The following is an 18039-nucleotide window of genomic DNA, read 5'->3' on the forward strand; positions in this document are numbered from 1 at the left end:
AAGGGATTTGATTTAGGTCATACCTGAATGGTCTAGTGGTTTTCCCTACTTTCTTCAATTTAGGTCTGAATTTGGCAATAAGCAGTTCATGATCTGAGCCACAGTCAGCTCCTGGTCTTGTTTTTGCTGACTGTGTAGAGCTTCTCCATCTTTGGCTGCAAAGAATATAATTAATCTGATTTCAGTGTTGATCATCTGGTGATGTTCATGTGTAGAGTCTTCTCTTGTGTTGTTGAAAGAGGGTGTTTGCTATGACCAGTACGTTCTCTTGGCAAAACTCTATTAGCCTTTGCCCTGCTTCATTCCATTCTCCAAGGCCAAATTTGCCTGTTACTCCAGGTGTTTCTTGACTTCCTACTTTTGCATTCCAGTCCCCTATAATGAAAAGAACATCTTTTGGGCGTGTTAGTTCTAAAAGGTCTTGTAGGTCTTCATAGAACCGTTCAACTTCAGCTTATTCAGTGTTAATGGTTGGAGCATAATCTTAGATTATCGTGATACTGAGTAGTTTGCCTTGGAAATGAACAGGGATCATTCTGTCATTTTTGAGATTGCATCCAAGTACTACATTTCGGACTCTCTTGTTGACCATGATGGCTACTCCACTTCTTCTAAGGGATTCCTGCCTGCAGTAGTAGATATAATGGTCATCTGAGTTAAATTCACCCATTCCAGTCCATTTCAGTTTGCTGATTTGAGAATGTCGACATTCACTCTTACCATCTCCTGTTTGACCACTTCCAATTTGCCTTGATTTATGGACCTAACATTCCAGGTTCCTGTGCAATATTGCTCTTTACAGCATTGGACCTTGCTTCTATCACCAGTCACATCCACAGCTGGGTATTGTTTTTGCTTTGGCTCCATCCCTTCATTCTTTCTGGACTTATTTCTCCACTGATCTCCAGTAGCATATTGGGCACCTACCGACCTGAGGAGTTCCTCTTTCAGTATCCTATCATTTTTCCTTTTCATACTGTTCATGGGGTTCTCAAGGCAAGAATACTGAAGTGGTTTGCCATTCCCTTCTCCAGTGGACCACATTCTGTCAGACCTCTCCACCATGACCCGCCCATTTTGGGTGGGCCCACATGGCATGGCTTGGTTTCGATGAGTTAGACAAGGCTGTGGTCCGTGTGATTAGATTGACTAGTTTTCTGTGATTATGGTTTCAGTGTGTCTGCCCTCTGATGCCCTCTCGCAACACCTACTGTCTTACTTGGGTTTCTCTTACCTTGGACGTGGGGTATCTCTTCACGGCTGCTCCAGCAAACCGCAGCCGCTGCTCCTTACCTTGGATGAGGGGTATCTCCTCACGGCTGCCCCTCCTGACCTTGAACGTGGAGTAGCTCCTCTCGGCCCTCCCCCACGCAGCCGCAGCTCCTTGGACGTGGGGTTGCTCCTCTAGGAGCCAGACTAACAGTATCCAAATCCCAGATTTTTTACTGGACTCTTTGGCAAGTTACTTAATTTCTCTATGTCTCAGTTTCCTCATTTGTAAAGTAGCTATAATGATAATATCTACTTCTTAGGGTTGTACAAGAATTAAATGGATTAACATATGCAAAGCATTTAGGGTAGTGTCTAGAATCAAATAAGCAGCATATATGTATTAGCTGTTTTAATTATTTAGATTTACTTCATTAATTTTTAGAATTTTTCTGGAACAGCACTCTCCAAATGAAATATAACACAATTCACATATGCACTTTTTATGGTAGCTATGTTAAGAAATTTTTTTGAATGGTAAAATTATTCTTAATAATATTTTAACACATTACATCAAAATATTATATTGTAACATATAATCAATATACAGAATTTCTTAGTGAAATTTTACCTTCTTTGTTGTGCACTTAGAAGTCTGACAGATTTTGTACTAATAGCACATCTTACTTTGGACTTTGCATATTTCAAGTGCTCAGCAACCACACGTGGTGGGTGGCTACTGTACTAGGTGGCACAAGTCCAGCGATGTATGTTCTGTGTGCTTGGTCCTTTATGTATCATGTGCTAAGTCAGGTGAAAGTGAATCTCTTATGCCATTAGTATATTTCTGTGTATTTCTCCTTGAATCACCTTTAGTTCCTAGTCTATAAATGCTGATGTTCTGTAATTTGGTGCAAAAATACTTAATCATTAAATTTTCACTGTGAATTGTATCCTTTAGCATAAAAATCAGCCTGCCTTTGTCTCTTTTTGTGCCTTTTGCTTTGAATTTTGTGTTATATTTATGACCAGCGTTTAAAAACTTTTTTTCAACCATCTGAATCACTTATAAGAAGTCTCTTGAGGACATCAGAGAATTGGATTTTTCTTTGTTATCAGTCTGAGAATCTTTTTAAAAATATAGTTGAGTGTAGTCCATTTATATTTACATGACAGATATATTTGAACTTAGTTCTGTCTTATTTTAGATTCTGTTTTCTATTTTTACAACTTTTAAATGTCATAGAGGTTCTCTTTGCTTTGGTTTTTATATTTATTCTAATATTTAGACAGATTAGAGTGTTGTTCCAGTGTTTACCTTTATAACTACGTAGAATTGTGTTCACCTTCTATGTCTTTAGAAAGAATTACTAAGAAAGCTCACCCCTTACCTGGAAATAAAGAATGGCTGCGCTGTCCTTTGGATGTCATTTTAGAGCAGTGTCTTAACAAGCCTGCTTAAGGGTTAGCTGACTTCCTAGAGCAGCAATTCTCAAGTGCAGTACTCAACTAACAGCATCAGCACCAGCATCACCAGGGAACTCAGAAATACAAGTTCTCAGTTTCCACCCTCAGTTCAGTTCAGTCGCTCAGTCATGTCCGACTCTTTTTGACCCCATGAATCGCAGCACGCCAGGCCTTCCTGTCCATCACCAACTCCCAGAATTCACTCAGACTTACGTCCATCGAGTCAGTGATGCCATCCAGCCATCTCATCCTCTGTCGTCCCCTTCTCCTCCTACCCCTAATTCCCCCCAGCATCACAGTCTTTTCTAATGAGTCAACTCTTTGCATAAGGTGGCCAAAGTACTGGAGTTTCAGCATTAGCATCATTCCTTCCAAAGAAATCCCAGGGCTGATCTCCTTCAGAATGGACTGGTTGGATCTCCTTGCAGTCCAAGGGACTCTCAAGAGTCTTCTCCAACACCACAGTTCAAAAGCATCAATTCTTCGGCTCTCACCTTTCTTCACAGTCCAATCCTCACATCCATACATGACCACTGGAAAAACCATAGCCTTGACTAGATGGACCTTTGTTGGCAAAGTAATGTCTCTGCTTTTCAATATGCTGTCTAGGTTGGTCATAACTTTTCTTCCAGGGAGTAAGTGTTTTTTAATTTCATGGCTGCAGTCACCATCTGCAGTGATTTTGGAACCCAAAAAAATAAAGTCTGACACTGTTTCCACTGTTTCTCCATGAAGTGATGGGACCAGATGCCATGATCTTCGTTTTCTGAATGTTGAGCTTTAAGCCAACTTTTTCACTCTCCTCTTTCACTTTCATCAAGAGGCTTTTTAGTCCTCTTCACTTTCTGCCATAAGGGTGCTGTCATCTGCATATCTGAGGTTATTGATATTTCTCCCAACAAAGTAATTAGCCTCCAATTAAAAAAAATGAAACTCTATGCATGGAGTCTGTTAATCTGTCTTGCTTGAGCAAGACCTCCACATGAGTCTGATGCCTGTGCAGTGGTTCTCAGACAAGAGCAGTTTTGTCCCAAAGAAGACATTTGGAACTGTCTGGAGGCATTTTTTGGTTGTCACAAGTGGGGAAGACAGAGTGCTACAAGCATCTCATGACATATACTACAATGCACAGGACAGCCTCCACCCCATCCCAACAAAATATTAACTGGACCCAAGCTTCCACAGCACAGAGGTTGAGAAACTCTTCGAAGAGAATATAACTTTGTTTGATAATACTATTTATTATGGATTAGGGCCCAGGTGTTTACTTGGAGAAGAAAATCATTTGCATCTTATTAAGTTATCTGATAGAAGTACAAATTCTGAACAGTAAAGAAAATAACCCCAAAGTTATGGTGTAATCACCAAGTAGAATATTTTGTATAACAAAACACCATAAAACTTAGTTGCTTAAAACAATAAGCTTTTATTATTATGGTTTCTGGGATCAGGAATTCATTAAGTGGCTTTAGTTCTTAGCTTTTAACAGTGTTGTTTGTTTGTTTTTGTAGTGAGAGGTCTCACATTTAACTATCCCTTTTTTCCCCTCTAGTAAGCCCTGGGTTTTTGTTTTGTCTCAACTGTTTTTAATTGTGGGTGTGTAATCCAAAATTTCAGGAAGTTCCCTTTGGGACAAAGCCAGGATAATATCCAGGCCAGGTGAAATGTCTTATCATCCTAGGTTTTGCATGTAACTTCATTTAGCAAAGGTTAATTGGGAGGGATTGGCAATTGTATTTTCTTTTTTTCCATGACAAAGTTCACTCTTAGAATTCAGTTCAGTTCAGTTGCTCAGTTGTGTCGGACTCTTGTGACCCCATGGACTATACAGTCCCTGGAATTTTAATTTGTATATTGTATAATTACATATAACATTTTTATATTTTATATAATTTATAATATTTATTTATAGTATATATGTTACAAATAATATTATATAATATAGAATATAAATATATATATACAGTCTCTTTATATAATAGACAGGTCATGTCTTACAAATGTTTCATCTGTGTGCTCCTTCTCTACTGCTTCTCAGAACCAGACCAGATCCAGGAAGTTCCTGCTGGTATTGCTGCTTCTGTTTTAAAAGGAATCTCCCCCTACATGCTGAGAGGGATATTTGTTCCTGCCTGCTAGTTGTTCCTTTGTCTATATTTTAGCTGCTGAATCCCTCTCTACTACAGCAGCTTCTCTTCATGTTCTCCTACAAGCCTCTCTGATCAACCTCTGATGCTTTTGGTTATCTTTCCTCTATTGGGCCTAAGATTTCAGATCTCTTCTAGTTTCTCTGCAAATGGAGCTTGCTTTTTTGTTTTTATTCTAACTGTTGCTTTTCTAATGAATTCTGGTAAGAAAAGTAGTAAGGATTTCTTTGTTTTACAACTTTTAAAATTACAAATCTTCAAAAAAAGCTTTAAAAATAATACAGTGACTGTATCTGTTTATCATATCAGCATTTATTGATTGATAAACTTATGCTTTGGTCTTCCTCTCCTAAGAAGCAAAGGTAGGTAAACTTAGACCTGCCCAGCAATTAATGTTCCACTATTTTATCCTATTTGAAATGACTCAGATAGTCAATGAATTCTCTTCATTTAGTTTAAAGTTACAAAAATCTGGAGAGACTATTGTAGTTAGACATTCCCAAAACATAATATTCCTAAAGATTATTGAAAACTCTTACCTCATTTACCTCTATTTACTTAAAAGCTTTGTCATATCATTTATTTTTCTTGCTGACAAATTTTGTAACAGGAATAATAAGGTCTTATTTGATTTCTAGTAAACATATGTACAATAAAAGTATTATACCTAAATTCATAACTGTAAAACCATATCTGTATTAATCAAACCAGAAAGCTTAAGGTAACTTTAATGATTGCATATGTGCTCAGTCAACTCTTTGCAACCCCATGGACTGTAGCTCTCCAGGCTCCTCTGCCTTTGGGATTTTCCAGGCAAGAATATTGGAATGGGTTGCCATTTCATCCTTCAGGGGATCTTCCCGACCCAGGGATCAAATCCATGTCTTCTGAATTGGCAAGCAGATTCTTTACCACTGAGCCACCCGGGAAGCCCAAGATAACTTTAATACCAGATATACCAGATATTCGGAGAAGGCAATGGCACCCCACTCCAGTACTCTTGCCTGGCAAATCCCATGGACGGAGGAGCCTGGTAGGCTGCAGTCCACAGGGTTGCTAGGAGTCGGACACGACTGAGTGACTTCACTTTCACTTTTCACTTTCATGCATTGGAGAAGGAAATGGCAACCCACTCCAGTGTTCTTGCCTGGAGAATCCCAGGGACAGGGGAGCCTGGTGGGCTGCCATCTATGGGGTCACACAGGTCGGACACGACTGAAGCAACTTAGCGTATACCAGATATTAATTCAATACTGAGTATTTATGAACCTAAAATGTATTCTGGCCAATGTCTTATGTGTTTGAGTATTTATGTAAGTGCTTAATTTCCTTTAAACTAATTAAATAGAGCTCTTTTACAGATTAATTTTGGCAGTGCCACATACCTATTATACACATACAAACACACAAACACAGGGACCTCAAAGCTCCCATTCCAAATATTCAGTCATGAATCAGGTACAGCAATACAAAGCCCATCAGTTACAAAAGAGATTGTATTCAAATTGGGTTTCTGGCAGATGTGAGAAATCAAGCTAACCTTTCTAGATGGCAATACCCTTTTATAATAATATTTATGGAAAAGACACTTCTATTCATAGATTTTGGTGATTTTAGGAGCCAACTGGAACCTTTCTCTTCTTCTTGGGGATGTCCCACTCTTGGACAAGAACAGACAGGTTTTTTTCCTTTTTTCTTCCCCTGATCCTTTCCTCCATTTGACATCAGTAAAAGTCTTAAATATCACAAAATTTCTTTGGCTGTAAATGGAGAACAATACCAAACAAAATGAAAAACCCAAAGAACAAACACAAAATCCTAAATAAACCCTCAAGTTTGGTCTTGGGGTTTTACAAATACCACAGCACAGTAGACCATAAATGACATAATTAATACAAGAAAGGTACAGTACTTGGGGCACAGGGCCCCAAGATAACCCTGCCTAAACCCCTTGTGAAGATCCCAACAGGTACTATGGCCACACATTGTTACAATAAAATATTATCATCCTCCCACCCATGCATTTGTCTTATTCAAAATAAGCCTCAGAAGACTTGCTTTAGGGATAGTTGAAATTAGTTGATCATTTAAAATTCTCCATTTTTAAAGACAGGAAATTCATGACAAGCAAAATACAAAATATACACACAAATGCATCCAAAGATACAAATGAACCAGTTCATAAATAAGGTAAAAGTCCAACCACTTTTGCCTCTCTCCAAAAGGGTACCATGGAGAAGGCGATGGCACCCCACTCCAGTACTCTTGCCTGGAAAATCCCATGGACGGAGGAGCCTGGTAGGCTGCAGTCCATGGGGTTTCGAAGAGTCGGACACGGCTGAGCGACTTCACTTTCACTTTTCACTTTCATGCATTGGAGAAGGAAATGGCAACCCACTCCAGTGTTCTTGCCAGGAGAATCCCAGGGACAGGGGAGCCTGGTGGGCTGCCGTCTATGGGGTCACACAGAGTCGGACATGACTGAAGTGACTTAGCAGCAGCAGCAAAAGGGTACCTATTCAAATACAAAATAAATTGACTCTTCCAGGGAAAAAGCCCTAGAGAGGAAATAAAGGCCCAACTATTCACACCAGGATGACTTACTATACTGTATGGATCCCATTGGCTCCCAAATGTTGATTCCTTGCTCTGACTGCCAAACACTGGGGCAGCCGGTGCTGCCTCAGGGAAATTCAAAGGCAAGATCCTCAGGACGAGGGACCCCAGCACCTGCTAAGGCCTTACCTGAAAATTCCCCAACCAGGGCTGGCTAGCCATGAGCAACAAGGATTTTGACTGACTACAACAAAATTTGTAGTAACTTGTACCAAGTCCAAGTTTGTACTGCCTGCTGCATGACAGGCCAATAAATCAAAAGATAAGTTTTTGGAGCAAGGAGTGGCGGCTTTATTCAGAAAGCCAGTAGTCTGAGAAAATGGTGGACTCATGTCCCAAAGAACCATCTTGCCTGAGTTAGAATTCAGGCTTCTTTTAAACTAAAAGGAGGACAAGTAAGGTCAAACATTTCCTGGTTCCTGTCAGCCTCCTAAAGGGATGTTAATTTCTTCCTGCCTGTAGTCATTCACAGGCAGGCCTGGTCAGGTTGTTTCCTGTGAGCTAAACAAAGGTATTTTAGCTTAATACTCATTACCTGGGAGGCAAGTTTCCCAGAGATGCAGCATTATATATAATTTAAGCTTATAGGCAACATCCCTTTAGTGATTAGCTTCTAATAGAATACAAAGGTTCTTCCCTATTACATAACACTCTACCTAATATAACAATTGTTAACATCCTGCCACATTTGCTTTATCACTCTACAGAAAATGCTTTCCTTTTTACTGAACCATTTCAAAGTAGATTGCAGATATTGATACTTCATCCCTAACTACTTCAGTAGGTATCTCCTAAAAATAGGCAGTCTCCTCCTGCTGCTGCTGCTAAGTCGCTTCAGTAGTGTCTGACTCTGTGCAACCCCATAGACAGCAGCCCACCAGGCTCTCCCATCCCTGGGATTCTCCAGGCAAGAACACTGGAGCTGGTTGCCATTTCCTTCTCCAATGCATGAAAGTGAAATGTGAAAGTGAAGTCACTCAGTCGTGTCCGACTCCTAGCAACCCCAAGGACTGCAGCCTACCAGGCTACTCCATCCATGGGATTTTCCAGGCAAGAGGACTGGAGTGGGTTGCCATTTCCTTCTCTGAGACATTCTCCTACATAACCACAAAATCTCAGACTGGAGTGAATTAATAACATTCATTCCATACGTCATTTAATTCCCCAAATTTAAATATTTAAATATTTAATTGCCCTCCCCCAAATGTCTGCTTTATTTATTTTTTGGTCCAGAATCCAATCAAGGTTTACAACACCTCAATTTGTTGCTGGGTTTTGGTTGAGCCATAACTGCTCCGTCCCTCTTTCTACTTTTTTTTTAAAGCCATTTTATTTTTGAAGCATTAGGGTCCACTGCTTTATAGAATGCCCCATGTGATGCTTTCCTTATGCTATTTTGTGTAAACTGCAAGTCACTTAGATTCTGAATAGATGTGAATTCCAACGTGGTTGCCATTAACCTCTTAAAAAGAGAATAAATATTTTTGTTCAAGGTCTGAGTACTCTCTAAACTTCAGCAAGCAAGCTTTGGATGAAGCACGGAGGAAGCAGTTTTCTGATGAACCTTAAATTCAAGTAGTTTCCTATCATTACCACCTTCAGTAGTTATGGAATACATTGCGGATGTCAAATAAATGGAATACTTTTTACTTAAAAAGTTGTTTTATTTTCCTTTTGTATCCCTGTAGTAAAATAAATTCTTTCAAAAGGTCAACCTCTTAAGCACCTTTATACTTTGATCTTTTTCTCTAAGCTTATTTACATTTTACCCATTTGGTTTCATAATCTCATCTATCTATTTTCAAACAGAGTGAGAATAACCAGTGTTAGAAAACAGAACAGAGCTGGCCCTATACACACACAGTGCCAGGAATAAAAAATAAAACCCTGTGAATATTTGTTTAATTCTTTGACACAAAATTTAGTTAAAAGTTGGATTTAGAGCCTCCAAACAACAGAGTCATGTAAGTATGTAGTCTGAAGACAAGTTTAGAAAAGAACCCTATTTGACTATAAAATAATATTCTTATAAGGTCTTTACAAAGTACTTTTACATGTATTATTAGACTTGATCTTTAAAACTCTGTAAGGTAGAAGGCTTTCCCCGTGGCTTAGGGGTAAAGAATCCACCTGCACTGCAGGAAACAAGGGTTTGATCCCTGGGTCAGGAAGATCCCCTGGAGGATGAAATGGCAACACACTCCAGTATTCTTGCCTGGAAAATCCCATGGACAGAGGAGCCTAGAGGCTACAGTCCATGGGGTCACAGAGTTGGACATGACTGAGCAACTGAACACACACACACAGGTAGTTGTACTTCAACACAAGTAGTTGAAGAAGGTAGTGAAATCTCTCCTTTTCAAACGTGAAAACTGAGGCTCAAAGATATGTACATAACTTGCCCAGGATCTCATGATTACAACTGGCAGAGATGGGATTTAAATCTGGCTGTGGATTGCATGCCAAAGGTGTGCTGTGGGAATCTCATTTGACTGAATTTACCTCCTCTGTCAAAAATCCAGATATTTATCTTCAGGGTGCTTAAGCTTCCTGCCATCAATAACATTTTGGCACTTCCTTCTGTAGGTGTCCTGCCTTCATTGTCAAATAACAAACTTCTTTGATTTTTGGAAAGACTTTGTTACCATGGAAATCTGGGGACATTATTACTTCAGGAAACAGTCACTCCACATAAAGTGTTCAAAATATCAATTAGGATCACTCTTGTTTAGACAGATCTGGAAAAGCATCAATCCAGTTTGTACATCTTTCAATGAAGACTCAATTGCCATATCTAATATTTCCTTTGTGTGTGTTTGCTCAAGCATGTCCCACTCTTTGTGACCCTTTGGACTGTAGCCCTCCAGGCTCCTCTGTCCGTGGGATTTTTCAGCAAGAATACTGGAGTGAGTTGCCATTTCCTCCTTCAGGGAATCTTCCTGACCCAGGGATCAAACCTGTGTCTCCTATGTCTCCTGCATTGCAGGTAGATTCTTTACCTGCTAAGCCATCAGGGAAGCCCACTGGTATCTAATAATACTCACTGGTTTTGTTTTTGTTTTTGCCACATGGCTTGAGTGGTCTCAGTTCCCAACCAGGGATTAAACCTGGGCCATGGAAGCAGTGAAAGCACTGAACCCTAACCACTAGCCATGTATATATATAAACACACATATACAAAATAATTTATATACATATATACACACAAATATGCTTGTTTTATTATTTTTTTTGGTTTGTTTTTACTCCAGTTTCATTTATATCTTTGTCACAGGAAGGCTGATCATATAAAACTTTCTGTATATTTGAAATCTCAAAAATAACACAAACTAAATGGCAAGTGAAATAACTGCTTTGAGATGAAAAATAAGTCTTAATATTCCTTAACAAGACATACACACAAGAAAGTTTTCTTGTACTTAAATTGCCATTTTCTGTTATTAATTTTGATAACATGTATTTCATTGCATTTATGAATAGGAATAGAGAGTGCATATACATAGAACCAATGCTGAGAATGGCTGTTTGCTTTCTGAGGTGCTTGCAAATGGTGAGTTCTTATATTTTCTAGCTCAATCATGACCCCTCACCTAATAACTTTATTTAATTTGCATTATTTTTGCAAACTGATCTCTGGATCTGTTTGGCCTGATTAAGTCAGTTCTAGCAAATTTGAAACAGTATTTTAGAGAGTCACTTTGCCTTAACACTGTGCAGACTCTCATCTCCAAGGGGAGAGATGAAGGGTTGCTCCGCTTTGTGCATCTAACACAGGACCTGCCCAGAGCAGGTCCTCAACAAGTGCTTCCTGAACAGAACTGTCCTCATTTACCTAATGGAAAGTGAGAAAAAAGGCATTTCTTTATTGAAGCGACTGCCCCCAAAGAAACTCAGTCTTACATGGATTGCTTCCAGATGCAGACCAGTGCGCCTCTGTGGATCCAGTTTCTGACTGGTCACTTGGTAGCAGCTCATTCTCCTCACCCCTAGGCTCAAACCCACCTCTATTTTTCAATATCTTGAACCAAGCGCTTTCTCCTAATTCATCATGTAAGAAACAGACCCGTGTCTAGTAACGCTGAGTCAAGGAAGATATTCAAAACCCTGATACTTTAAAAGTTTAAATGAAATGTTAATCAGAGGCAGTTTGTGGTGATTTGCTTTCTATGTCTCTCTCTCTCTCTTTTTTTTAACCATGGATGGCAATTTCTTAGGAAGAACATGCCAGCTCTCTTTCACAACCAAATTTTTTTTCTTTTTCAACAAACAGAAGTCTTAAAACTATTTTGAGGTTTTAAAAATTGCTGGTTGAGTTTTAAAAATATTTCAGTATGTGGTTGGAGGGATGGTTTGTTTTTCTCCTTAATTTTATTCCCTAAAACTTTTATTTATTTTTTAAATTGCTACTGACACTTAATTAATAGCAGTCTTAGGAAAGATGGCTAAACCTAGTCAGATGGGACAAGCATTTAGTGAATTTTTCCCCATGGCAATTATAAATATTAGGAGAGTTTTCATGGATGTATCTATCATGGCTACCTAGTGATGCAGAATTGGTAAGACATATGATTATAAAAGTGTGGTTTGTTGCACTTTGTACAGTAAGAACAATGTAAACAGCTTCTCCTTGCAACAGATCATTATTAGAAGAACCACTACATTCCAAGCGTAGAAGAGCTTCCTTGTCTCTCAAGAAAATGTTAAGTCCTGGTCCCATCCAAAAAGCACCCAAAAAGACCATTAAATTGACTCCTCGTTACACACCCCCCTCAGAAGTTTATAAAAACACTGAAGTAACATTCTCACAGAAAAGTAGTCTGAGTTTAGAGAATGAATATCAAGTACGTGCCCAAAAGCTTCCATTTCACCCGTATATAAATGGCTCTAGAGAAAGGAGAGGAAATCACCAACGACATAACACATCTCTCTGTGGCACCTCACTAGGAGCAGGGGAGGAGGAAATAAATAGTTCATAGGGTAAATCCTCTGGCCCATAGTTTAGTCATAGATCCCACAGCGTCACAAGCCAGTGAATGTCCAGGGATCTTTTCAGATAACTTCCTGAGCGTTGGAGTGTTCTTCAGAGTTTCTTATCTTGCTCCTTCCAAATGCCAACACAATTGCCTTCAGTGTCCTCAGCTGAAGTCAGCCATCCTGCAACATGAATCAGAGCCTGCTGTACCAAGGGATCTCTCTTGGTAAAATAAAACTATCCCCAGAAAGCAATTTATCAGATAATTTTGAGGGAACATCACAAATGACCAGTATTTTGTGCTCTCAAGATTTAGAGAGAATTAAAAGATCATGTAGTCCACCCAGCACATGGTGTAAATGTTCTTAAATTAGACTGTAGTGGTGGTTGTGCAACTCTGTGAATATACGAAAACCCACTGAATTATATACTTTAGATGGGGAAATGTTATAATATCTCAATAAAGCTGCTTTAAAAGTTATTGTTATAAGAGGGAAACAATGGCTCAGCAGGAACTTACAATAAACTTCGTATGACTGACTACCACGTGCAGTATCCTTACTGTCTTCAATGAGGAAGGAATTTTGGTTAAAGGTCATTGACATTTTTCTCATCATAGATAACTATGGAGACTGTGCTGAGATCTGAGGACAAGTGGAATGTGGAGGTCCAATCATAAGAATAAAGAGCATCGGCTTGATCCAGTAGGATCTCTGCCTAACCTAATACTCTGTTTATGATTCAGTAGGGAGGCAATGGCTGCCTTCCATGACATTGCTTTAAAGGTTACGAATATGACACCAATTTCCTCAAATCTTTTTCTTAATACACTATAGACTATTGACTAACAAATTTATCTAAGTCCATCTTGAAACAATTTATATTTTCAGCTTATTGTAACATATTCCATATGCGTCCCAATTTGCTTTGGATGATTTGAGCATCATTTTTGTGTGGAGGCAAAGACTCTTATAGAATCCTGAAGCCCCCCACCTCTGATATTCACCGCCCTCTGCCCCATGATGCTGTCAAAAGCCTTTTTTTTTTTTTTTTTTAAGTAGGGGCAAGAGTTTCCAATTCTCCTCCATCTGCAAACTTTTTTGCTTCCACTGCCTTCTCTGAGTGTGCGCCCTGATTCTAGTTGGAAAACTAAGCTGGTGGGTATAGTGAACTGATATATTGGATACACACAAGGGTCCCTGGACATCACATCAGTACACAGACAGGAAAGTCTTTACTGAGTTTTAGAACCCATTCAGTTCAGGTGTGTGTGTGTGTAGTTTTTTTTTTTTTTTTTTTTTAAGATTTGTTTTTTTTTGATGCAGACCATTTTCAAAGCCTATGTTGAATTTGTTATAGTACTGTTTCCATTATGTTTGTTTTTTGGCCAAGAGGCATGTGGGATCTTACCTCCCTGACCAGGGATCAAACCCACATTCCCTGCATTGGAAGGTGAAATTCTAACCACTGGACCACCAGGAAGTCCCTTGGTTCAGTTTTATACATGATGAAACTGAGGTCCAAGGAGAAGAGACCATTTGTCCAGAGTCACATAATTAGCCAATAGCAAGACTAAAAGTGATATGTCTTTAAAAAAACAAAAGTGATATATCTTAATTCCCAACCACTCTGCTTTCAAAACTACCAGGGTGCCTTGTGGAATCACTATAACGCTCATCTCAGTCCCTTTCTGCTTCCCTCTTCTGATTTTATTTGTGGTTTGACCAGCACTGACCTCACCATCCTGTTTGGTCTCATCCATGTCTGCTTCATCCTGGTCAGGTTCGAACGTGGTGCCTCGGTCAACAACATCCACACCAGCCTGCACCCTGGGCTTCTCATTTTCCCACTTGGCAAAGCCTTTGTCCTTTGCTGCTTTGTCGTGGAACTTGGACTTCATTTTCGGGAAGGTGTGGGACCCTGAGTCCCCCCAGCCAGCCTCTGACCACACAGGCTCGGTCTGGGTGGCCTGGCTGGTGGTGGCCCGCTGCAGCCGCACAGAGATCTTGCCAGAGGAGCCTGTGACCAGTGTGATGGCTCTGCTGTCCAGGTCTCGGTGTCCAGCAGTGACACCAGGGAACTCAAACACCTCATCCTGCACTGGAAGGGGAAAGCTTACTGTGATTATCGTGATTATTTGACATCTGACTGCTTAATAGCAAACGGTCAAAGTGGTTGCAGACAACAGGAGTCCGAAGGGCAAGGTCCTAGAGGAACAGATCAGAGGCGGAGTGAAACTGGCCTCAGTTATTGAGACCTGAAAGCAGAGACAGCGTGCAGGGTTCAAGGGTTTTTAGCCACTGCTGCTCATCCTGAAGAAGACCTTTGTGTTTATAATAATGGCTCTGACCAGTTTTAGATCTAAAACCCAACCAAGGTGCAGGATTGGAAGGTGAGCAGAGAGAAATCACAATAGGAAAGAAAGTAGAGGACATTACCTGGGGGCAACGAGGGACTTCCAGGCAGTGACCCATGACTGCTGCCCAAGGAGGGTGCCCGGGCAAACCTCCTACAGGCCAGAACCAGGAGGTCTTTGCACTGTTTATGACAGTTGGCTCCACAATCTGAAACAACCCAAAGCATCACAGGTGATTAGTGTGAACCTCATGTGTTGGGTGCAGACCAGGTTTCCAGGGTGGTCTTTGGGCTGTCAGGACTCCCCTCCCCCACCCTTGTTTCTGTGTTTAATCTCATATCCACAGGGTGTGTCTTGGGGCAGTAAAAGGGCCAGCAGGACTCTCTTCCCTTCCTGGGGTTCCCAAAGTTCTCTCTTTTATTTGTTCTGTTGTTTCTTCTACACAGTTCATTAAAGTACCAGGGAGCAACAAGCAGGGGCAGCCTGAGGGGAGGAGTTGCCTTTGTCCTCAAACTAGTTGTAAATTACATGGGACTGGGGTTCTTCTCCATACCAAGATCTGTCCCCATAAATGCACTCCCTGAGCCAGAAAGTGGGTGAGAAGCCTCAGCGTCTACTCTCTCCCAGGACCTACTGCTGCCTCTCATTATTAATAGCAAGGCATCCCTCCATTCAGGATTTGTCTGCATTTTCTATTCTTCTTCATGTCCCCAAACCTTTTCCAGAGCAAGTGATTTCATCCTTCACTTCCTTTCTTGGCACAGAAACAGAAAACAAGGTGAGCTTATGCTCAATAAACATGTTTCACTGGCTGTGGCTTGGAAATGGCATGCAGCGACCCTGTGATTGTCCCTGAGATGCTTTAGTTAAGAAAGTAGATGTTAATTGCTCCTTGGGGTAGAAAATTTTGGCCACTTTGGAAGATAACAGCACAATTATTTCCTAGGATGAGAGTTCTACATTCCTCTTAGAATCACAGGACAGACGATCATTTTAAAGGGTATATTTCTCTCTCACCACCAAAAAGGAGCTTTCTCATTATTTTCAAAACCATTTCCCTCTAAATCAGTGGTCCCCAAACTTTTCGGCACCAGGGACCAATTTCTTCATGGAAGACAGTGTTTCCACAGACCAGGGGTAGGAAAGGTGGTTTGAGGGTGATTCAAGCACATTACATATACCATGCATTTTATTTGTAACCTAATGCTGCCACTGATCTGATAGCAGGTACTGGTCTGCAGCCTGGAGACTGGGGACTCCAGTCCTAAGTGGTCCAGTTTCAAATGGTTTTGTAATGACATCATGGAAAGATCAAATTGTAATGACATTTGGTCTGTTTTAATTAGACTTTTCACTCTACATATCTTTAAGAGAAAATACTATATGAACAGAGATCTTAGGGTTTAATTGGTTTTCATCTTCATAAAATTGTATGTGTGTTTGTCTGTCTGTCTGTCTAGGACATAAGGGGGAGAAACCAGTATCTTTGCTGCTTGAAATCAAGGAACAATTCAAGTTAGACTAAGACAACTGATTCAGAAAACTAAAGGGATTTTTTTTTTCCCCCTGAGCACTAAAGGGTGACTCCCATAGAGGTTTAAGGAAGCTCCCTACTCTTTGTAAGATGAAAGCCAAATACTGAAAGACAATTAGAGAAAAAAAGGCATCACAGGGAACATTATTAATCTGAAGGCATTCTGTGATTACAACATTTTCCTCTGTGGTTTTATTATATTTTTCAAGAGCATTATCAGATTCTTAAAAGAACCAGTATGAACACTCTGCATAATACATATTACATAATATGTAATAATCTTTTATCTACAAGTAGCAACAAAAGTATCTATAATTTGCATTTACTAAATATATATTTATGCAATTGCTATAAATTTCAATTAAATGGGGGGAGTATATGAACAAATTGATTGAAAAGGGCAAAAGTGTCTCCTCTTCTCTCATTGTCATCTGTGATTTAGTAGAGACAGGACTAGCTATGTGAGAGCCGAAAGAGATGTATATGTATTACAGAAATAAGCATGGGTTCTTTTTTTTTCCCTTGAAGGACAAAGTTCTTATATACAGTATTTCCACTGGGCTTGCTCTCCTCAGAATTCCCACCTTGAATGTGTGCTAATGATAAGCAGGACATCTTAGAGATAGGGGTTAGATGTGTGTGGCTTGATAAGTGTAGTTTGCTTGGGATAAAATTCCAGCCTGGGCTCTTGGAAATGAACTGTCAGGGAGGCCTTTCCTGGGCACATTAACTCTTCAGTTGCCAGTAGCCCCAAAGCCTCTGGTCCTCCAAGATGCCGAAAGCTTTAAAGTTTCCATCAGACAATTACGACTTCTGCCCCAAAAGTCACATTTAAAAATTTTAACAAAATAACGTTTACATACCTTTGCATTTGTATCCTTGCTTGATTATGCCCCAGAGCTGTAACAAAAAGACAAAGGAATGTCAGGGAATCTGACAAGGCCACAGAGAAGGAAGTCCTGGGAAGCGTGATGACTGGTGGAGCACAAACAGGATGTAGCTGCTCCTGACACCCTTCCTGTCTGACTGGAGGACCCTCTCCCAGCCCACTCCAGCTGGAGCAATAACAGGAGTTTGGCTTCCGTTTTCTTTCTGGGAGCCAAACGGGAGCTGGGATGGGAAGCTGATACTGGTGAATTTATTGGACTCTGTTGTAATGCGCTCTCAGCAAAATTCACAGAAAGATTTTGTCCCTCTGCCTTTGGAAGCCCTAGATCCCTCTGCTTTCCTTTCCTTTTTTTTTTTTTTTTTTTTGTTAAATTAGGGTATAGTTAGTTTACAACTCATAGTTATGCTTGTTTCTGCTGTACAGCAAAGTGAATCAGCTATATAATATATATACATATATCCCCTCCCTCTTGAGCCTTCCTCCTATCCCCACTCCTCATGCCATCCAACTAGGTCACCACAAAGCACCACAAAGCACCGAACTGAGGTCCCTGCGCTGTTCAGTAGGTCCCCACTAGCTGTATGTCACACATGGCCGTGCACACACATCTATTCCCAACCTTCCAATTCACACTGCTTTGGCGCCCCCTACAGGAAATTAAGGGTTTCCCGGGTAACTCAGCTGGTAAAAAAATCCACCTACAATTCGGGAGACCCCGGTTTGATTCCTGGGTGGGGAAGCTCCCCTGACAAAGGGATAGGCTACCCACTTCAGCATTCTTGGGATTCCCTGGTGGCTCAGGCGGTAAAGAATCCACCTGCAATGGGGAGGCCTGGGTTCTATCCTTGG

The 18039-nt window shown here is 40.4% G+C and overlaps 1 protein-coding gene across 2 annotated transcripts in view; it reads right to left on the bottom strand.

The window, feature by feature from the left end:
* Positions 1 to 10638: 10638 nt before the first annotated feature.
* Positions 10639 to 18039, bottom strand: part of RASGRP3 (RAS guanyl releasing protein 3) — a 55759-nt gene continuing 48358 nt past the window's right edge. For both annotated transcript variants that reach the window (XM_086327479.1, XM_086327477.1), the window contains 4 exons: positions 17165 to 17201; positions 14850 to 14975; positions 14147 to 14511; positions 10639 to 12593 (listed from right to left, as the gene is read on the bottom strand). In XM_086327479.1, the coding sequence (XP_086183605.1) occupies positions 12585 to 12593; positions 14147 to 14511; positions 14850 to 14975; positions 17165 to 17201 (537 nt within the window). In that variant the 3' untranslated portion in view covers positions 10639 to 12584. The remainder of the gene's footprint in view (positions 12594 to 14146; positions 14512 to 14849; positions 14976 to 17164; positions 17202 to 18039) is intronic.

This window comes from Bos grunniens, chromosome 11 (assembly GCF_055505025.1).
Source record: "Bos grunniens cultivar Pamir isolate PY7600 chromosome 11, Bosgru_T2T1.0, whole genome shotgun sequence".
Classification (NCBI taxonomy): domain Eukaryota; kingdom Metazoa; phylum Chordata; class Mammalia; order Artiodactyla; family Bovidae; genus Bos; species Bos grunniens.